The sequence below is a fragment of the Nerophis ophidion genome, linkage group LG01 (assembly GCF_033978795.1).
Source record: "Nerophis ophidion isolate RoL-2023_Sa linkage group LG01, RoL_Noph_v1.0, whole genome shotgun sequence".
Classification (NCBI taxonomy): Eukaryota; Metazoa; Chordata; class Actinopteri; order Syngnathiformes; family Syngnathidae; genus Nerophis; species Nerophis ophidion.
The window spans coordinates 63,117,901-63,141,532 of record NC_084611.1 but is presented as its reverse complement, the minus strand read 5'-3'; the positions used below and the strand labels follow the sequence as shown (position 1 = coordinate 63,141,532).

The following is a 23,632-nucleotide window of genomic DNA, read 5'->3' as shown; positions in this document are numbered from 1 at the left end:
AGACTGGCGATGCAAGGCCAATTAAGCAAAGACACCGGTGTATACCTCCACACATATTTCAAGAGTTTAAGAGACACGTGCAAGACTTAGTCGCACAGGGGGTACTTAAGGAGAGCTGTAGCCCGTGGGCCTCCCCTGCGGTAATTGTCATCAAGCCAGACCAATCAGTACGGTTCTGTTGTGATTACCGTAAGCTAAATGGTGTTACATTGAAGGACGCCTACCTACTCCCGAGGGTTGAGGAGTCATTGGATGCCCTTGGAAAGGCAACACTTTTCTCATCGCCAGATTTGACAGCAGGCTATTTTCAGGTGGCAGTCCATGTAGACGATCAGGAAAAAACAGCTGTTACTACACCATTTGGCCTATACCAGTGGACTAGAATGCCTTTTGGTCTTTGCAATGCCCCAGCCACATTTCAAAGGCTGATCGAGGTAGTCCTAGGTGACCTGGCATTTTACGTGTTGCTGATATACCTGGACGATGTCCTGGTGTTTTCTAACGACTTCGATAGCCACTGCGAGAAACTGGACGTAGTGTTCAGTCGTCTGAAGGAACATGGGCTGAAACTTGAGCCAAACAAGTGCTTCCTACTAAAGTCAGAGGTCAAGTTCTTGGGTCATATTGTTTCGGCAGAGGGTGTTCGAGTAGACATGGAAAAGGTCAAAACCCTCCGTGATTGGCCGGTGCCCAGGAGTACAAAAGATGTGCGGCAAGTGGTGGCGTTCATGTTGTATTACAGGCGTTTTGTCCCGAACTTCGCCCAGCGAGCAAAGCCGTTACATTCTCTAATGGGAAAGGGGAAGAAAGAGAGTGGAGGCCAGCCTGTCCTCTTTGTGTGGAGTAGAGAGTGTCAAGAAGCTTTTGATAAGCTAAGGGAGCACCTTTTGTCAGCTCAGGTACTCGCGTATCCTGACTTTTCCCTCCCTTTCACTCTTACCACTGATGGGAGCCTTCTTCGGTTGGGGGCAGTGCTTAGTCAGCGGCAGGAGGGGGTGGAGAGGGTTGTTGCCTTTGCTAGTCGAGGTCTGCGGGGTTCTGAGCGAAATGACAAGAACTATAGTGCGTTTAAGCTCGAGCTGCTAGCCCTTAAATGGGGGATAACAGAGAAATTCTGGAATTTTAAAATGTACTCCAAATTTGTCGTGGTGACTGATCATAATCCTCTGCGTTATCTCGAAACAGCTAACCTCGGGGCAGTGGAGCAGAGGTGGGTCGCCCAGTTGGCAGAGTATGATTTTGAAGTGCATTATAAGCCGGGGAGGGAGAACACTAATGCGGACGTGCTGTCTCGGCTCCCTCGAGCACAGGAGCCTGAAGTGAGCGACACTGATAAAGACTTTCTGGTCATTCAGGCTGAGGATGTGCGGGCCGTTCTATGGCCTGGACCGGAGACAAATGCAGGAAGGTCTAGTGTGCAGGTGGCTTCCCAAGCTGCTGTTGCAGCGAAGGTTGCTGGGTATAGCTGGGAGGAGCTTCAGCAACTTCAGGTAGAGGATCCTGTAGTGGGTCCTATAGCGCGGGCAACGAAATGTAACGCTCGGCCCAACAAGAATCAGTTTCAGGGGATGGCCTCACAATGGGATGGACTGAGCATCCGTCGTGGTGTCCTATTTCGTAGTATTTGTGACCCCAGAGATGGTGAAGAGGTGCACCAGTTGGTAGTACCAGAGTCTCTGCGGATACATGTGTTCAGTATGGATCATGAACATGGGGGTCATTTCAGTCAGAAGGGTACGCTTGCACGTATGACACAAAGTTTTTACTGGCCCTCAATGAGCAGAGACGTACATGAGTGGGTGAGGCAGTGTAAGCATTGTGCACTTGCCAAAGACATATTTCCAACTATCCGAGCCCCATTGACATGCGCTAATGTGACCACCCCTCTAGAGGTACTGGCCATGGATTACACCCGTTTGGAGGTGTCTGTGGGTGGCTATGAGAATGTGTTAGTCATGACTGACATGTTCACGCGTTTTACAATAGCTGTGCCCACAAAAGACCAGTCTGCTAAAACCACAGCCAGGGCCTTTGTCAAACACTGGTTTGTGTATTATGGCTGTCCCTCTAGGCTTCACTCAGACCAAGGCCGCAGTTCTGAAGCCAGTGTTATCAAAGAACTCTGTCGTATCTATGGCATCGCCAAGAGTCGGACAAGTCCATATCACCCCCAGGGCAACGCTCAATGCGAGCGATTCAATAGGACGATGCATGATATGCTTAGAACTTTGACACCAGAGAGGAAACGGAAACACATAACTCCACCATTTGGACCGGACATTGCGCCCATGTTGGACAGGGTTTTTTTTTGGTTTTTAACGGTCATCACAAACGGAACGTTACGTTGGATGACCCAACCCAAAAGGAACTTTGAACTGAATGTGAACAAGGAGAGAACATTGTATAATGTGAAAACTGTGTGAGACTGTTTTCGGGTTTGCTATTAATAGCAAGGGTACTGTGTGTGCATTGTGTTCACAAACATACGACTGTTATTTGCATATGTGGGATTTTTGCTGGGGTTTTGTGTGTTATTGTGCCACTCTAGTGAAGTGAAGGTGAACACGTGTTGGGTTTCTTATAAGGGTTACAGATTATTATAGAAATCAATCCTATAAGTCTATATCTTGTTATTATATATTTTTTCTACTTTTCTGCCCTACTTAGTATTAGAGTGCTAATACTAGTTTAATAAATATAACCTTTTCCAACTTTCATGATACTGATTTTATTGTGAAGTTTTTCCTTTCCCTGAAGTAGGGGCGTCTCGTCTTCTGTTCTGGAGCATAATAGTTAGGGGGAATACAGTAAGTCCCACACACTGACACTTACATACTTATTCTGTACTTTAGGTTCTCATCGTGACATTAGCGTTCTGTTAGGGCGATGGGGGCAGGTGAGGCTTGAAAACCCCCCCTTGTCCAAAGTGGGGGATGACAAAAAAAGTTTGAGAACCACTGCCCTAACAGAACGCTAATGCCAAGCTTAACATTTTCAAATTTATTGAACATCAAGTAACATCAAGTTGTATTAACTCAAACTCAATAACATAAAATAACATCAAGTTCAATAATAAATAAAATAACTTGCATCAAGTTCAATAGTAAATAAAACAAAAGTGTTGTAACTTGCATCAAGTTCAATAATAAATCAAATAAAAGGCTTATAACCTGCATCAAGTTCAATAATAAATCAAATAACTTGCATCAAGTTCAATAATAAATAAAACAAAAGTGTTATAACTTGCATCAAGTTCAATAATAAATCAAATAAAAGTGTTATAACTTGCATCAAGTTCAATAATAAATCAAATAACTTGCATCAAGTTCAATAATAAATAAAACAAAAGTGTTATAACTTGCATCAAGTTCAATAATAAATCAAATAAAAGTGTTATAACTTGCATCAAGTTCAATAATAAATCAAATAACTTGCATCAAGTTCCATAATAAATAAATTAAAAGTGCCACTTTTTCGTGTTTTGATAAAATTTACCGCGCTCACAACATCTGTTAAAACCTCATTGAGTTCGGGGCTGAGCTGCCTTGACGCGAGTGCTTCCCGGTGAATGACGCAGTGTGTCCAATGCGCATTTGGCGCAACCCTCTTTATTAGAGCCTGCTGCCCGTTTCTTGACCCTGCCATGGTCTGTGCGCCATCAGAGCAAAAGCCCACACAGTTTTCCCATTTAAGGTCGTGTTCTTTGAGGAAACCGTCTATTATCTTGAACAGCTCATCAGCAGTGGCTCTATGTTTTATGTATTTCCAAAACAGTAAATCCTCGCACAATGACTTGCCATTCACAAAGCGGACGTACGCGATGAACAGGTAGTCTTTATTGCTGTCAGTAGCTTCGTCCACTTGTAAAGCAAAACAACTTTATTTTAACTTGTCTACGACAGGGGTCGGCAACCTTTACCACTCAAAGAGCCATTTTGACCCATTTCCCAAATTAAAGAAAACAATGGGAGCCACAAAACTCTTTTGAAATGTAAAATGAAATAACACTGTCTAATCCCCCTCTGATCCCCACAATTTCCCCCTCTGTCTTCCTTTTTTTTTTCGCTTTCTATCCCTTGCTGCTCCAGCTCGGCTGCACCAAATGATAATATAAATACATTTAGTAAAGTCAAATTTAAATAAGGCAACAACAGAAGTATCCTACACTTCTCTTCTGTAAAGTAAATGTGAACAGCCGATATGGGCATCTACATCAACTATATGATTTGCCTGGGAAGCTGGACAGGACAAAACAATTACAAAATAAAATAAAAATAAAAAATAAAAAAATTAAATAACACCGCATATAAAGTTTTCTTTTTGCTTTGTACTATGTACAAACAACCTATGATGGGTTACGTTTATGAAATCAATGAACGTCTGCAGAAAAAATGAAATAAAATGTCTGCATGCAACAAAACGTTTTAACTCCGAAAAAGACGTCGGGTTGAAGGTTAAGTAAAATACTTAATGTCTATTTAAGTCCTCCTTGTAGTAATGAGAAAAAAACGCCAAACTTAAATTATTCACTGGCAGAGAACCAAAAATGCCGTAAAATGTCTATTTCACTGAACAATTAAAAAATGTGAATATATGCAAAATTATAGGAAATTAAAATATTTATCATACGTGGTCAATGTGATTTCTGCTCCTGAACCGCAGAGCACAGCGTCTCCACATCCGGGCTGTATGACGTCACCTTTATCTTCACACAGGATTGTAAACTCTCATCTGTGAGGCGTGTGGTATGTTTGTTTTTAATAAAGTTCATGTTGGAGAACACCTACTCAAATGCATATGTGGATCCAAAGATCGACAGGACTCCAAGTGCATACATTTTCATGTTCACATAAAAGTCGGGGATAGCGTTCCAAGTTTCTGACACAAGTTTGTCTGGTTTGGGGAGGTTTTCAACATCACACTATTTGTGATTCTGAGCCAGAACGGCCTTCTGGCGTGAAACATCTTCAAGGTGCGCTGTCAGGCGCTTTAACTTGGACAACCACATGTCTTTGTCCTGCAACAGCTGGCGGCTGCTGCAGGACGGAGACGCGCGCGGCCGTGGGCGTGTCCCGAGGTTTGACAAGCAGGATGACAAGCTGAGCCGCATCAGAGCCGCCGGTTGCCGACCCCTGGTCTACGAGTTGTTCCTCAAGATCACTTGCAATGTCACATAAACGTCTTGCAACTGTGTCGCTTGACAGTGGGACAGCTTTTAATTTTGCTGCACTTGTCTCGTCAAGCATGACTGACACCATGTCTATTGCAGCGGGGAGAATCAGCTGCTCAGCAATTGTGTGTGCTTTTTTGCATTGAGCAATTCTGTATGCAACTTTATATGAAGCCAATGTATCCATTTTGTGTAATTGTGGTCCACACATTAGCCTGCTACCCACACACGCGAAAGTTTGTTCCGCTCAGGTCCGTCCTCATTAGTTACTGTTACATCTGTCAAACTTTCGCTTCTACCTAGAAATTTAAAGCCTACAGGAAAAATAAGTAATTTACATTAATTTATATAGCAGATTTCACAGACAGAATCACAAAGTGATTTACAGTTTGTATAGAAAACGGGGTTGTAAAAAAAAATCTAAAAGAAAAAAATGTAAGTGGAATCTCCTCCCGTTTCTCGCGCCCCACCTGTCATGTCTCTATTCCCCACCAGTGGGGCGTGCCCCACTCCTTTAGAAACGCTGTGTTAGGGCGATGGGGGCAGGTGGGGCTTGAAAACTCCCCCTTGTCCAAAGTGGGGGATGACAAAAAAAGTTTGAGAACCACTGCACTAACCCATTACACCGTGCTGCTAAAAATGTTATTAAAAACAAACAGTGTATACAAATTATATGATAAATATTCAGTGTATAAAAACACTTCCTGCTTTCCTAAAGTGCAGCTTCTGATTGGCTACTCACTTGGGAGTTACAAGTGAGTATTCAATTACAGGACGCTTAAATGTTACGTTCAACTTGAGGCTAGATAGAAGGCCTTATTGACAACAACTTGTAATCTGATTGGCTATCGCATTTATCTATCAACTGTATGTGCCCTTTCACTTACAATGCACGGACGCCCGCATTGTTGATTCTGAAGGCCCCGTGCAGATTTCGTACAGCATGGCAACAGAAGCTGGCTGAATTCGGATTGGATAAAAACTCTAACCTAAAAACAGGAGAATAATATTACATGAAGAGAATATGAATACTTTTAGATATTTAAGGAAAGTAAACTAAAAATTACTTTTATCTTTAATCATGATCATGATTTTTGTTCATGTTAGGCCATCAGACGGCCCACCACTGCTTTGATCCCCCTCAGCCACAATTTAAGAGGTAACTACTGGTCTGTGATTTCAGTCAGATTTTCAACTAGCTTAGCGAATCACCTGTTGATCACATAAAGTGTTTATTGTTAACATAGATCTGAATATGTTTTAGGATCATCATAATCTTCTATGGGCAGCACGGTGAAAGAGGGGTTAGTGCATTTGCCTCAAAATACGAAGGTCCTGAGTTCAATTCCGGGTTCGGGATCTTACGGTGTGAAGTTTGCGTGTTCTCCCGTGTCTGCGTGGGTTTTCCCCGGGTATTCCGGCTTCCTCCCACCTCCAAAAACATGCACCTGGGGATAGGTTGATTGGCAACACTAAATTGGCCCTAGTGTGTGAATGTTGTCTGTCTATCTGTGTTGGCCCTGTGATGAGGTTGCGACTTGTCCAGGGTGTACACCGCCTTCCGCTCAAATGTAGCTGAGATAGGCTCCAGCACCCCACCGTCTACAAAAAGGGACAAGCGGTAGAAAATGGATGGATGGATAACCTTGAGCGTAGCATTAGAACAAGTGAGAGTGCGTGTAGAGTTTGAGCAAAAAATGCCTTATTTTTGTTCTGTTCTTGGGTGTTCCGATCGTTCAAATAGAGAGATAGGAAAGAACTTACATAGAGTCCCGAAAGCAGTGGTTCATAAAGGTAATAAAGTCAAGAAAAAACGAAAGTGTGCTGAAGGAACATGGTTCTTAAAAATATCACGTTCATCATCTTATAGCGTCATTGTAGCATATTTGGTGATATTTGTTACGCTGTAAAATACAGTTTAGACAAAAACTTTTATAAAGTTCAACAAACACGTGTGAGTCACGTTTGATACTTACATGCCTACCGCATTCAGTATTGATAAGGAATATCCATTTTACTTAGACTTAGACTTTGTTCCTCCCGTTCCTGTTGGGACATTGGGCGACAAGTCCCATCCTTTTTCTCCGGTCTCTGGCGGCTCTTTTTGCTCCGTCCCAGCTGACACCCATCTCCTTTTGGCATCCAGTCCATTCCCACACTTGCCGGTCTCGCTCTTGGCAGTCTGAGTTTGTGCCCCATTGTTTTCCTTCTCCTTTCGGAGACAATGTCAGACAGTGCTGCTACAACTGTCCTTCTCATCACCTCCTCATTGGAGTTGTGGTCTCTTCAGGAGATCTTCAGGATGGATCTGAGGCATCATTGGTGGAAGACATCCAGATTGTTGGTGATACTGGCTGTTTTCATCCATGGCGTAGGTTGCTGTTGGTATGACCACTGACATGTAGAGGCTTAGCTTGATGGCCGTAGTGATGGCTTTGGACAACCAGATGTTTCGGAGCCGTTGGAACACTTCTGGAGCTTTGCCAATTCTGTCATTGACGTCTTTCTCCACATCTCCTGTACTTGAGATGTTACTTCCAAGATAGGTAAAGTTGTCAACATACTCAATGTCACATTCGTCTATAGTGAGTGGTGGAAAGTGTTGTATTTCTCCAACTTTTTCTCTGTGCTCATGGAGATTGTTGGTCATCTCTTGGAGTGCACGCTGTGTATGGCTAACCAGAGACAGGTCACCCGTAAAGTCTAGGTCGGTTAATCTGTCCCCTCCTCACTCGATGCCAAAGTTTGTCCCGGTGACGGACTTCTTCATCACAAAGTCAATGACATCTATAAACAGCAATGGCGACAGGATGCAACCCTGCCTCACAACGTTCCCAATGTCAACGTCACTGGTTGTGCTATTGTTAGTTTTGACTCTTCAAGCAGAGTTGTGGTACAGTAATCCATATTGGTATCAATAAAATCCTAACGATATACATCCCTAAAAACCATAAATAAATGCAACAATTGCAGTTAATATGTGTGATCGGTATCATGGATGATCGGATTTGCCAGCATATGCTGAAAGATGAAAATATTTTTCCCTTTCACTACCTCGGAATGTCACAATTTCATATCCATGCTTCCGAATGGCGGAGGAACCCAATTCAAACCTTCGCTCTCATGTCCAACATAACTCTTTCCTCTAATCTGAAATGCCGAGGATTAAACAGACAGCCAACTCTCCATCCATAATTCTGTCCACCCCTCTCCCATCCGCCTTCTCCTCCCCTCAATCGGCCCCCTCTTGACGTGTAGTGCCAGACTCGTCATTTTGAGACCGTAAACATGATGTCGGAAGGGCAGAGAGAGGACTGTGGGGCGGGGATGGATTAGATTAAGTTGGTCCAAATTCAAGGGATCACCCGCAGTAGGCTGGGGTGACAGATCAAAAAATATGCTGGTGTGAGTAAGCAAGAGAGAGAGAGAGAGAGAGAGAGATGGTCATGCAATCAGAAATAGAAATGCAGCTTGTTGCAACTGCTGTTCAGAATTTTTACCCCGTAATTCTCCAAACACTACCCTTCATTAGGCGACTGTAGTTTTGGAAGCCTTAGTTTCATCTGGCCCAAAGTCATTTTTGATCCCAACTTGTCCACTTGAACGGAAAGTAGCATGCTGATAGACTTTGGACTTCCATGTGATTATTGAGCACGGGACAAACCAGGAGAAAGGGGTGGGGGAGATTGGGAAACATCAACAAGACATCTGGAAGAAAAAGTGACAAGGTAAGAAAGTGATCACCTTTATCTGGAAAATACACTTTCTTATCAAAGGGTGTTGATTGAATGCACTATTTTTATTGATACTTTTACTATTTAAATGCAGAGCCATAGCTCCCAAGTAAATGCAGCGATAGCTATCCGTTCCAAAAGGGGCTTTTGGTTATTCTCATTCATCCAGATCGATGTATTCTCAGGGCAGTGAATGGATCGTGAGTGTACAGTTAAGATTGTTTTTGAAAAAGTTTGAACCCTCATCCAAGCAGGCTTTTTAAGCTCATGCTCACAGACTAGATACTCTAGGACAACTCTGGTCCAAAGGAATGGTGCAAGGATCCAAAGTATGTATCCCTTAAAGTGATGACATGCATCAACAAGAATGGATTTGCTCTTTTGTGGTGCGTAACGACGAGGGATGCGACGATTAGCCAGTTTTACTATTAACCGTGATTAAAAAAGTGTCACGGTTATTTAATCGCAAAGACTCCACTACACCGTGTGTTTCAGTCTTCCTCACTTACTAGAAATGGACATTATGCTGGTTAGTTTTTTTCGGCACAACCTGTTCAAAACAAATCGAAAGACACGTAAGTATGCTACATTACATTATGGCAACAAGACTAAGCTGTGAACTTTTCCCAACCAAAAAAAGGCTGAAGTGTGGAAAATTTTTGCAAAACCTGCCAAAAGAATGTTGCAGCTAAATCGCATTTATCTATCAACTGTATGTGCCCTTTCACTTACAATGCACGGACGCCCGCATTGTTGATTCTGAAGGCCCCGTGCAGATTTCGTACAGCATGGCAACAGAAGCTAGCTGAATTCTGAATTCTGAATTCAGGGGGTCAAACGTAGGGCTCGAGGGCCGAATCAGGCTGCGAGCAAGTTTTATCTAGCCCGCAGGATGAGATTGCTAAGTATAAAAATGTAACCTGAAATGTTTTTATGAAATAAACTGCTGTTCGGAATGTGTCCACTGGATGTCGCACTAGCAATTCTTTGAATATTTGTAGATAATGCTACATGTGTACAAAATAAACCACATGAAGTTAGTACACCAGTCAAGGAAAATGCTCAAACTACATGAATAACATACTGTAATTTGATTTTGATATAAAAAAATGTATCTTGATACATTAAAAATTAACACCAAAGACTTGACTGATTAACTTTATCACATAATGTATTCAGAAGATATAAATAACGACAAATAAAGTTAGAATACTATTAACCGCAACTCCACTAACTGTCGTTTATGCACCTCAATGGGCATGTCCCCTGACTAGGAGAATAAATACTTTGGATCCTTTACCATCCTTTTAGACTTGAGCTGCCCAATGTAGTCTTTGAGCATGAACGAATGAGCCCTGCTCGAATGAGAAGAGAAATGTCTGAACAGTTTTCAAATCAAAACAGTTTAATGAATTTAGTCTGGTACAAAAGGTCTGACAGAAACCGAAGCTTACAAGAATGTAAGAACATTTTCCCACGAGAAATAATGTAAATCCAATTAAAACCAATGTCTAGAATTGGTCAATTGTCATTTTCCACTTCTGTAAAAAAATCAGCATTGCACCAGTCCATTCATCCATTTTCTACAGCTTACCCCCTTTTGGGATCGCGGGGAGATGGAGCCTATCCCAGTAAGCAAATATCAATAGGCTCCGATTTTGGTTTTAATACTGTGGTATATTTCTGATCGTGTCACTCTCCCAAGACAGAGTGACTATGTGATGGGTGATGAGCCAAGAAGGCGCCAACGAGGAATCGTCCAACAAAAAGCTTAATTTGTTTCAGCAAGCCTCAGACTGGAACTGCAGCTTCCAGTAGAAAGAGTATGGTCCTGACTACTCTCCTGATGTCCTTTCGGACCACTGTCCTTAAATACCTTGTATACAAAGACCTTTACTCTTTGTAATTCTAGTCTTGCAGCCAGCCATTCTGGACAAAGCCCGGTCTGTTGTTTGGCCAATCAATCTATTTCCTGACCTTATCCCTCAGCTCAGTTTGAGTCGGGTGACTTCCAACACCTAACCTCTCCTCGTAATGCTAATGTGTTTATAATCAATCGTAAAAAAAATAAAAATAATAATGGATTAGATTTATATCGTGCTTTTCTATTCTTAGATACTCAAAGCGCTCACTGAGAAGTGGGAACCCATCATTCATTCACACCTGGTGGTGGTAAGCTACATTTGTAGACACAGCTGCCCTGGGGTAGACTGACAGAAGCGTGGCTGCCAGTTTCATTCATCTTTCATTCACCAGTGTGAGCGGCACAGGGGGCAAGGGTGAAGTGTCCTGCCCAAGGACACAACGGCAGCGAATTGGATGTCAATAGGTGGGAAGCGAACCTGCAACCCTCAGGTTTCTGGCACGGCCGCTCTACCCACTACGCCATGCCGCCCTTTCGGATTCCAATTGTCCACTCTCTAGTTTGAGCTGTCAAGTACACCTGCTATCTAAGGGCATATGTCCTTGCTCTTTCATTAACTCAGTGGCCCAGTGGTTACAGTGTCTGCCTTGAGATCGGTAGGTTGTGAGTTCAAATCCAGGCCAAGTCATACCAAAGACTATAAAAAATTGGACCCGTTACCTCCCTGGTTGGCACTCAGCATCAACGGTTGGAATTGGGGGTTAAATCACCAAAAATGATTCCCAGGCGCAGCCACCGCTGCTGCCCACTGCTCCCCTCACCTCCCAGGGGGTTAACAGGGGGATGGGTCAAATGCAGAGGACAAATTTCACCACACCTAGTGTGTGTGTGACATCATTTTAACATACCAATCATTGGTACGTTAACGTTGCATTCATAGAATAATCCCCTAAAAGTTTCTGTGACCAAATACAAATGCATGCTAGTTCACAATCATACAAGAAAAATGTACATGTCACAATTCACCTCATTACATTACAAACTTAAATCATCCGTCTTGGATGAAATACTTTTAAACAAATAATATAGCATTGCGCGTACTCTTATACAAATAAATAATAAACTCCAAAATTGAGAGTAAGAAAGTGCACAAGTATCGAATGTTCCGGGTTTAAAAGCGCACCGATATTTAAGCATCATTCACCAAATTTTAGAAGAAAAAAATATTTTTACATTTATTAGCCATTTAGCAACACTAAATTGGCCGTAGTGTGTGAATGTGTGTGTGAATGTTGTCTGTCTATCTGTGTTGGCCCTGCAATGAGGTGGCGACTTGTCAAGGGTGTACCCCGCTTTCCGCCCGAGTGCAGATGGGATAGGCTCAGGCACCCCCGCAGTTCCGAGAGGGACAAACAGTAGAAAATGGATGGACAATGGATAGCCGCACTGGATTATACGCCACAGATATATACCGGTATGAAAGATTTTGTAAATGTTTATTTATATACCTTAAATATTTCCAAACGGTGCCTTGCTAGTCAAACAAAACAGAAGAACTCGTCGACCCACTAGCTGCGGAAGCTAGCTCTCCAAATAGCTAAACATACTAAGTAACTCCACGGTGACGTTTTGGTGTATTTACGTAACTGAAACAATACAAAAAGAACGTCATCGTAGGTTAATAATCCTCACAGAGATACTTGTAAACATTTAAGCCTATTCGCTAAAACTAACGGCGGGATTACATTACAATAGCACGTTCAAAAAAGCATGAAAACACTCCTACAGACATCACACATGGGACGGTTTAGTAAGTAAGAATTGTATTCGTTATATTGTGAAACCTATTAACGTTAACGCCATGGATGGTTTTACTTCAGCTTCAAGGCATCAAAAACAGGATGTCCAGTACATTTTCAACTTGCTGCAACTGCAGTGAGTGAACTTGACCAAAAGATAGCCCCGAACAATAAAACACTTTTTTAGTGTCTCTGTCGGTGCAATATACAAACTGTTTGTTGAATACAAAACAACATGTCCAGTAGCGAAGAAAAGCCATGAATTAGCCACACTCTTTTATAAGCTGCAGGGTTCAAAGCATTGGAAAAAAGTAGCGGCTTGTTGTCTGCAAAATACGGTAAAGTGTCCGCCCTGTGATCGGTAGGTTGTGACTTCAAACCCCGGCCGAGTCATACCAAAGACTATACAAATGGGACCCATTACCTCTCTGCTTGGCACTCAGCATTGGAACTGGGGGTTGAATCACCAAAAAAGATTCCCGAGCGCGACCACTGCTGCTGCCCACTGCTCCCCTCACCTCTCAGGGGGTGAACAAGGGAATGGGTAAAATGCTGAGGACAGATTTCACCTCACCAAGTGTGTCTGTGTGTGTGACAATCATTGGTACTTAAATGAACTTAACTTAACTTAACTTAACTTAACTTTAAATCACCTGTCCTAAATAAAATATAAAGTGTAGTATTTCACATTACAATTTAAAATAAATAATACAATTCTGCTTCGGGTCCAAACTTAGTATGGTGAAGGTTGTGATAATGCCACCTTCGTACTGCTAAGCGTTATTCCTTTATTCAGTAGTGTATGTCTCAACTTCTTTATCAAATTGCTGTTATATACAACTTATATACACTCCATTCTGTGGAATGATACGCAAAAGTAATAGTTTCTTACGCCGATGTTTGACTGTACGATAACAGAGACAGTATGGTGGGGGGGGGGGGGGGGGGTGTTGATCGTAAACCAAAGTGGGACTTACGAAACCGAGATACCAAGTAAGTTATAGTGAATAAAGCTGTTGTACAACTGCCTTTAGTTACTTTAATTGGTTCCCCCCTTCAAGGGGGTGTCGCCTGTAGAGAGAAGTGGGGCCCCAGTTGCCGCGGCCATGCTCGGGGAGCTGAAAGAAGCAGGTGAGCTGGACACAGAAGAAGACGAGGACAGAGGAAGCGAGCCGGAGTTCGATGAGCCGCTGTGTTCTCTGGTTAAGAACTGCAACATGCTGCACAACATAGTGGGGCCTGCGTGTATCTTCCTCAAACAAGGCTTTGCACAGAGCCAGATCGTATGTATGACTTGAAATCTGCACATATCAGATGTATTTCATTAAGTGTGCAATCATATTAAGCAGCGATCATTAACCCGCTGTTCCATGTATTCTTTCATAGATAGTATGATGTGAATACATGCTCATAAGTGCTGTTTTCAGTTGTTTACTTTCCCGTTTTTTTTAAGCTTCTTGAATGGTTTTGTGATTTTTAAATTAATTTGCTAATCATGATTAACACATCTACCAATTTACCAATATGGTGAAATCCTTCTGCTTTCGTCTTAACAACATTACAAACATGGTTATGTACTTACTAATGATATGTACTTATTTTGACAAATGTGGTGTTTTAGACCAGTGGTCCTCTACCACCGGTGCGGGTCGGTGACGCATTTGCTACCGGGCCGCAAAGAAACATTACGTTTAGAAACAACTGCATTTTCTCCGACTTAAAGGGGAATTGCACTTTTTTGGGAATTGTACCTATCGTTTACAGTCATTATGAGAGACAAGAACACATTCCTTTTTTTTTTGGTGATTATATAATGTGTAAACGTGCCAAATTGCAGAGGTGGGACCAAGTCATTGTTTTGCAAGTCACAAGTAAGTCTCAAGTCTTTGCCCTCGAGACTCGAGTCAAGTCCCAAGTCAAGACAGGCAAGTCCCGAGTCAAGTCCAAAGTCAAGACTGAAAAGTCTCAAGTCAAGTCCCAAGTCCTGCATTTTGAGTTTCGAGTCATTTCAAGTCCTTTTAACCACAGACTAATATATTTACACAGATTGTGTATACTTTTAAAACGCTGTATGTATTTATTATTTAAAAAAGAAATGTGCTGACATTGCACTTCATAATAGCACTATTAACCAGTTATTTTACACATTTAACTCATTCCTTTACAGAATGAACACATTTGAAAAAAACAAGTGCAACTGTACTTATTTGCACAAAGGTGTTAACATTGTATTTCCATGGCATATCGCATTGTAACTAGTTCCATAGCAGTTTCTATCCTGTTCTTACCTTATCTCATTGATCTCATCTCATACTGTATGTGTGTTGATGTGTGCGTAGACATGAAAAACAGAACTACATGAAAATAACAAGGAACAGAGTTGTAGTTTTTAGATTTCACGGCCCTATGGAATATGTACACATATTCTTAATATAGTATACATTTTAACTGACTTTTATGTGACTATGTTTGTATTTTTGTAGGTGGCTAAAATATGCGGTGCTGCTGACCACCGTATAACGTTACGTTACCGTGTGTGATACATTGACTAACGTAACATTATGTCTAGGTACCTCATGCAACCCTGCTTAAAAAAAAATCACTTCACAAAAAGTATGAAAAAGGTAGCGAACTGCAGTGGACGCAACATATTTTCGTGTTTGCAATGACGTTATAACCATAGACATATTATAAGAAGACGCAGCATTGGCTGCTGTGACGTGAGCAATTTGGCCGCCATCTTAAAGTGGTGATGAGGAGCCGGCAAGCAGCCTAAACTGACAGTTGACAGGTAGCAAACAAAGATGCTGGGCTGGTGTTTAGCGTTTTCCTGCTTTAATGAGCGGACTGTTGAAAATAGGAATTGGGGGATTACTTTTCATAAGTAAGATTGAACATTAACATGGTTGTATTTTGTGAAAAGAATATTACCACAGAGTTGAGAAGGAACAAAGATCTTCAATTTGTATGTGAAAATCACAAAGACATCTTCTGGGGGAGGGTGACGCCCCTGCAGGTATTTGGTTTACAAACTTTCAGCCCCACCAAAAACAAAATTCACCAGCCACCACTGATTATGATGCATTCTCATTTTAGGCAAAGTATAAGACAATACTTTCTTAACAGTATAATTGTGACCAGGAATAAGTCTTCAAGTAACAATATTCAAATACTAACATTGTTGGCTAAGACAGAATTGGCTTTTATTCTAAATCCAGTGAAACAGATTGGTGGTTTTAGCTGATATAAAGACTTTCAGGTGTTTATATATGTTAATGTTTAAGTATTTTGCAGACGGTTTTATCCGAAGCAACATACATGAAAAATACATATAAAACAATCACTGTAAACATGATAATTTAAGGGAAGAATGTAATACAAAATATTAATACAAAGTGTCAAGACAGAATAAACTCTCTGCTGTTGCAGCAACAGAGATACAGTCTATAAGATAAATAGATATCTTATGTATTTATACATTGTTTATGTAGGATATATGCATGTATATACAAACTAATCATATTGTTTCTTCACCTTAAAAATAGCTGACCGTTTTTTCCCCCTTTTTGGGATTAATATTCACAGTTTTGATCTTGGACGTCTGCTCACTTATAGCATATAAGAATATTCCACTACTGTTAAGCAAACTATGAACACGCCAAAAAATGTGTCTTTTATCATAGTTAGACGTATGAGAAAAAAGCCCGTGAATATCAGTGGTATTCAGTGAGGTAAAATGAATTAAATGCGCTGACAGTTCATTGCTCCTGCCAAATGAATTGCACTGAGTGCAGGGGATCACCACTCCAAGATGGCGGCCCCGCATCACGTCAGCGCCAGTAGCGTTCGATGTTGCGTACCCTTATAAGATGTTTATTTTCATAACGTTAGCAGTGAGTTTACAGCCTCACTGATTTAACTAAACAGCAATAGTTACGTTACTCAGCCAATAAATGTTAACTTACATTCAAAACTTACCCTTCTTTGTGCATCTTGAAATGTCGAACGAAGTTGGAAGTTGTTGCGTCTCCGTCTATAATCTTCGAACAAACCGCATGCTTTGCATACTGGAATTCGTTTTTTGTTGACAAAGTCGTAGTTTTAATACCCGAACGAAACAATTTTTGGCATCATTTTTCTTCATTGGCGTGTTGTATGAGAGCTCTTCTTCGTTGGTTTTCATGCAATTTGATTGGCTGAATACTGTGTGACGAAAATAACGTGGTTCTAATTTGATTGGCTGTTGTTCTGACAGGTAGCGCACACTGTCATCGCACACACGCTGACGGACACGGAGCGCTCCTGAATAACTTTTTAATCGTTGGGTTTTGGGGAAAGTAGCAAGTCATGTCAAGTCAAAAGTCACAAGTCATTGATGTTGAAGTCTAAGTCGAGTTGCAAGTCTTTTTACATTTTGTCAAGTCGAGTCTAAAGTCATCAAATTCATGACTCGAATCTGACTCGAGTCCAAGTCATGTGACTCGAGTCCACACCTCTGCCAAATTGCAGCCAATGGCTAATTTCAATATACAGTCCTGGCAGGTGGATGGTATACACAACATGGTCCATAAAAAAGTTAACTTAGACCAACAACAGACATAAACAGTGCAATGAAATACACAGATTCAGATAAAAAAAATTAAATAAAGTAAAACATTATGTTGCAGCGTGAGTTCAGCTCAGGACAGATCAAGAAAAAAGTCACTATATGGAGAAGTGCTATATTGCTAAAGTGCAGGTGTGCTAAAATCTTGCATGTATGCTGAAGGAAGAAAATGTACATCTCCCTTGGCCTATAGTAAGTTGAAGTCCTGCTATTATTGCACGTATCCCTTTTGCGCAAGTAGTTAGCATTAACAGATGTGTTTACAAAAAAAAAAAGGCACCAAAAAGGATACAGGAGTGTATCTATGGATGAAATATTGCACAAAATATGAATGCATAACTTTTGGAATAGAAATAGAAAGCCACATAAATCCATTGGATTTATTGGCAAGTATAGAGCTTATCTATCAATCCTCTTGTCCTTGGCGATGACGTGTCACGTATCACATATGTTGGCCAAAAAATAAGCCCACAAACCAGCAAAATTAGTATAAATCAAAAGTCTTGGAGGGCTTTTTTGCAAAGGGAAAAAGGTTAGCCTTAGGGCGAGATGTATTTTTCATGTACTTATTTTTGTTGTACAAACCCCATTTGCATATGAGTTGGGACATCTTGTTGGATGTAAATATAAACGAAATACAATGATGTGCAAATCCTTTTCAACCCATATTCAATTGAATGCACTACAAAGATAAGATATTTGATGTTCAAACTGATAAACTTTTTTTTTTTTTTGCAAATAATAATTAACGGGCCAGAAAAGTACCCTTACTCTTTTTCTACGAAGCCACACTGTTGTAACTCGTGCTGAATGTGGCTTGGCATTGTCTTGCTGAAATAAGCAGGGGCGTTCATGAAAAAGACAGCGCTTAGATGGCAGCATATGTTGTTCCAAAACCTGTATGTACCTTTCAGCATTAATGAAGCCTTCACAGATGTGTAAGTTACCCATACCTTGGGCTCTAATGCACCCCCATACAATCTCAGATGCTGGCTTTTGAACTTTGCGTCGATAACAGTCTGGATGGTTCGCTTCCCCTATGGTACGGATGACACAATCTCGAATATTTCCAAAAACAATTTGAAATGTGGACTCGTCCGACCACAGAACTATTTTCCACTTTGCATCAGTCCATCTTAGATGATCTCAGGCCCAAAGAAGCCAGCGGCGTTTCTGGGTGTTGTTTATAAATGGTTTTCGCTATGCATAGTAGCGCTTTAACTTGCACTTACAGATGTAGCGACAATCTGTATTTAGTGACAGTGGTTTTCTGAAGTGTTCCTGAGCCCATGTGGTAATATCCTTTAGAGCAGGGGTTCTCAAATGGGGGTTTGCATACCACAGTGGGTACTTAAAGTTATGCCAAGGGGTACGTGAGATTTTTTAAAAATATTCTAAAAATAGCAACAATTCAAAAATCCTTTACAAATATATTTATTAAATAATACTTCAAAAAATGTAATTGGAAGTTCATAAACTGTGAAAAAAAAATTGCAAAAATGCGATATTCTGTGTTGACAGCTAGATTTTTTTGTGGACATGTGCCATAAATATTGATGTTAAAGTTTTCTTTTTTTGTGAAGAAATGTTTAGAATTAAGTTCATGAATCCAAATGGATCTCTATTACAATCTCCAAAGAGGGCACTCTAAGTTGATGATTACTTCTATGTGTAGAAATATTTATTTATAATTGAATCACTTGTTTATTTTTCAACAAGTTTTTAGTTATTTTTGTATCTTTTTTTTTCAAATAGTTCAAGAAAGACCACTACAAATGAGCAATATTTTGCACTGTTGTATCCATCCATCCATCCATTTTCTACCGCTTATTCCCTTTGGGGTCGCGAGGGGCGCTGGTGCCTATCTCAGCTACAATCGGGCAGAAGGCGTGGTACACCCTGGACAGGTCGCCACCTCATCGCAGGAACTGCACCGTTATACAATTTAATACATCAGAAACTGGTGACATAGGGCTGTATTTTACTTCTTTATCTCTTTTTTAACCAAAAACGCTTTGCTCTGATTAGGGGTTACTTGAATTCAAAAAAAATTTCACAGGCGACCTCATGTTTTGGACATTCGGGTGAAGAGAGGGGCGGAGCTTTCTACCGATCACCACCTGGTGGTGAGTTGGCTGCGATGGTGGGGGAGGATGCCGGACAGACCTGGCAGGCTAAAACGCATTGTGAGGGTCTGCTGGGAACATCTGGCAGAGTCTCCTGTTGGAGAGAGTTTCAACTCCCACCTCCGGAAGAACTTTGGACATGTCATGAGGAAAGTGCGGGATTTTGAGTCCGTGTGGACCATGTTCCGCACCTCTATTGTCGAGGCGGCTGATTGGAGCAGTGGCCGCAAAGTTGTTGGTGCATGTCGTGGCGGTAATCCCAGAACCCGTTGGTGGACACCAGCAGTGAGGGATGCCATCAAGCTGAAGAAGGAGTCCTATCGGATTCTTTTGGCTCATAGGACTCCAGAGGCAGTGGACGGGTACCGACGGGCCAAGCGGTGTGCAGCTTTAGCGGTCGCGGAGGCAACCGCTAAAGTTCGGAGAAGCCAGGGACGAGTTCGGGGAAGCCATGGAAAACGACTTCCGGACGGCTTTGAAGCGTTTCTGGACCACCATACGCCGCCTCAGGAAGGAGAAGCAGTGCACTGTCAACACCGTGTATGGTGCGGATGGTGTTCTGCTGACTTCGACTGCGGATGGTGTGGATCGGTGGAGGGAATACTTTGAAGACCTCCTCAATCCTACCAACACGTCTTCCTATGAGGAAGCAGTGCCTGGAGAATCTGTGGTGGGCTCTCCTACTATTTCTGGGGCTGTGGTTGCTGAGGTAGATAAAAAGCTCCTTGGCGGCAAGGCCCTAGGGGTCGATGAGATCCGCCCGGAGTTCCTCAAGGCTCTGGATGCTGTGGGGCTGTCTTGGTTGACAAGACTCTGCAGCATCGCGTGGACATCGGGGGCGGTACATCTGGAATAGCAGACCGGGGTGGTGCTCCCTCTCTTTAAGAAGAGGGACCGGAGGGTGTGTCCCAACTATCGTGGGATCACACTCCTCAGCCTTTCCGGTAAGGTTTATTCAGGTGTACTGAAGAGGAGGCAACGCCGGATAGTTGAACCTCGGATTCAGGAGGAACAGTGTGGTTTTCGTCCTGGTCGTGGAACTCTGGTCCAGCTCTATACTCTTGGCAGGGTTCTTGAGGGTGATTGGGAGTTTGCCCAACCAGTCTACATGTGCTTTGTGGACTTGGAGAAGGAATTCGACCGTGTCCCTCGGGAAGTCCTGTGGGGAGTGCTCAGAGAGTATGGGGTATCGGACTGTCTTATTGTGGCGGTCCGCTCCCTGTACGATCAGTGTCAGAGCTTGGTCCGCATTGCCGGTAGTAAGTCGAACACATTTCCAGTCTTTTGTCACCAATTCTGTTCATAATTTTTATGGACAGAATTTCTAGGCACAGTCAAGGCGTTGAGGGGTTCCGGTTTGGTGGCCGCGGGATTAGGTCTCTGCTTTTTTGCAGATGATGTGGTCCTGATGGCTTCATCTGGCCGGGATCTTCAGATCTCACTGGATCGCTTCGCAGCCGAGACCCTGCCCCAAGTGGAGGAATTCAAGTACCTAGGAGTCTTGTTCACGAGTGGGGGAAGAGTGGATCGTGAGATCGACAGGCGGATCGGTGCGGCGTCTTCAGTAATGCGGACGTTGTACCGATCCGTTTTGGTGAAGAAGGAGCTGAGCTGGAAGGCAAAGCTCTCAATTTACCGGTCGATCTACGTTACCATCCTCACCTATGGTCATGAGCTTTGGTTCATGACCAAAAGGATAAGATCACGGGTACAGGTGGCCGAAATGAATTTCCTCCGCCGTGTGGCGGGGCTCTCCCTTAGAGATAGGGTGAGAATCTCTGCCATCCGAGAGGAGCTCAAAGTAAAGCCAGTGCTCCTCCACATCGAGAGGAGCCAGATGAGGTGGCTCGGGCATCTGGTCAGGATGCCACCCACACACCTCCCTAGGGAGGTGTTTAGGGCACGTCCAACCGGTAGGAGGCCACGGGGAAGACCCAGGACACGTTGGGAAGACTATGTCTCCCGGCTGGCCTTGGAACGCCTCGGGTTCCCCCGGGATGAGCTAGACGAAGTTTCTGGTGAGAGGGAAGTCTGGGCTTCCCTGCTTAGGCTGCTGCCCCCGCGACCCGACCTCGGATAAGCGGAAGAAGATGGATGGATGGACGGGTACATCACTGAAAAAACGTTGAGAACCACTGCTTTAGAGATTGATGTCGGTTTTTGATACAGTACCGTCTGAGGGATCGAAGGTCACGGTCACTCAATGTTGGTTTCCGGCCAAGCCGCTTATGTAGAGTGATTTCTCCAGATTCTCTGAACCTTTTGATGATATCATGGACCGTAGATGGTGAAATCTCTAAATTTCTTGCAATTGCACTTTGAGAAACGTTGTTCTTAAACTGTTTGACTATTTGCTCACTCAGATGTGGACAAAGGGATGTACCTCGCCCAATCCTTTCTTGTGAAAGACTGAGCGTTTTTTGGGAAGCTGTTTTTCTACCCGATCATGGCACCCACCTGTTCCCAATTAGCCGGCACACCTGTGGTATGTTCCAAATAAGTGTTTGATGAGCATTCCTCAACTTTATCAGTATTTATTGCCACCTTTCCCAACATCTTTGTCACAAGTTGCTGGCATCAATTTCTAAAGTTAATGAAAAAAAGAAAGTTTCAGTTTGAACATCAAATATTTTGATTGAATCTTTTATTAGTAGATTGCACAGTTCAGTACATGTTTCGTACAATTGACCACTAAATGGTAACACCTGAATAAGTTTTTCAACTTGTTTAAGTCGGGGTCCACGTTAATCAATTCATGGTAAATGGTAAATATGTTGTCTTTGTAGCATATTCAACTGGATATGGGTTGAAAATGATTTGCAAATCATTGTATCCCGTTTATATTTACATTTTACACAATTTCCCAACTCATATGGAAACAGGGTTTGTATTTATCTGCCTAATGTGAAAGGAAAATAATGACACTGTGAAAAAGAGGTTGGGAACCCCTTGTTTTAGACTGCAATGTTGCTCAAATAAGGTCACTTATTACATACAGTATGTCTAGCTTGTGTGCTTAGCTGACTTATTTTATCTTTGTGAAAACATTGGACACAGTATGTTGCCAAGCTTATGAGATGCGATGCAAATGTAAGCCACTGTGACACTATTGTTCTTTTTTAATATTATTTTTATAAATGTCTAATGATAATGTAAACGAGGGATTTTTAATCACTGCTATGCTGAAATTATAACTAATATTGATACTGTTGTTGACAATATTCATTTTTGTTGCACTACTTTTGGTTTTTGTGTCGTGTTTGTGTCTCCCCTCACTTGCTCTGTTTATTGCAGTCCTGAGTGCTGCTGGGTCAGGTTTGGTTTTGGAATTTGATTGCATTGTTATGGTATTGCTGTGTAGAGGTTTGTTGGATTGATAAAAAAATAAAAAATGAAAAAATAAAAAAAATAAAAATCGATTTTTTTCCCACGCCCCTAAAATATATATATATATATATACATATATATATATATATATATATATATATATATACATATATATATATATATATATATATTATATACAGTACATACACACACCCACAAAACCCAAAACCAGTGAAGTTGGCATGTTGTTCAATTCATAAATAAAAATAGAATACAATGATTTGCAAATCCATTTCAACTTATATTCAATATAATAGACTGCAAAGAGAAGATATTTAATGTTCGAACTGAGAAAAAATTATTTTTGGGCAAATAATCATTAACTTAGAATTTAATGGCAACAACACATTGCCAAGTAGTTGGCACAGGGGCATTTTTAACCCTGTGTTACATGGCCTTTCCTTTTAACAAAAAGGTAATCCCTCATGCAGAGGAGTCGAGAAGCTATAAATAGAGAGTATGTTATTAAGTGCTGAGAAGACTGCAAAATAAAGCGCTCCAAAAGGAGGAAAAAAAAGCACTATGACACAAAAAGACCTGACCGAAAAACTTTAGCAAACGAAAATCACTCCCTCAGAGGGAACAAAGAAATCAATAAAAGAGTGAAACAATACTTATCAACTTGGTTCGCGGCTGTGGACAAAGGCTTGGGGTACGTGACGAGACAATATACCCTGGCAACAAGACAGGGGAAGACGAGGACTATATACATATGAGGGAGGGTGACAAAGGTGGGCACAACCAGGCAATCGGGAGAGACATCAGACCGGTGACACAGGAGACAGGTCTGGACTACAGGCAGGCCAGTCTAGTTCCCGCACACTTTTACTATGTATCCACGCTCCTATAACACGTGGTTTGGCATTGTCTTGCTGAAATAAGCAGGGGCGTCCATGATAACGTTGCTTGGATAGCAACATATGATGCTCCAAAACCTGTATGTACC

The 23,632-nt window shown here is 41.9% G+C and overlaps 1 protein-coding gene across 1 annotated transcript in view; it reads left to right on the top strand.

The window, feature by feature from the left end:
* Positions 1-23,632, top strand: part of cabp2a (calcium binding protein 2a) — an 87,038-nt gene that overhangs the window by 42,663 nt on the left and 20,743 nt on the right. Inside the window, exon 3 of the mRNA XM_061909076.1 lies at positions 13,629-13,850. Coding sequence (XP_061765060.1) covers positions 13,629-13,850 — 222 coding nt within the window. The remainder of the gene's footprint in view (positions 1-13,628; positions 13,851-23,632) is intronic.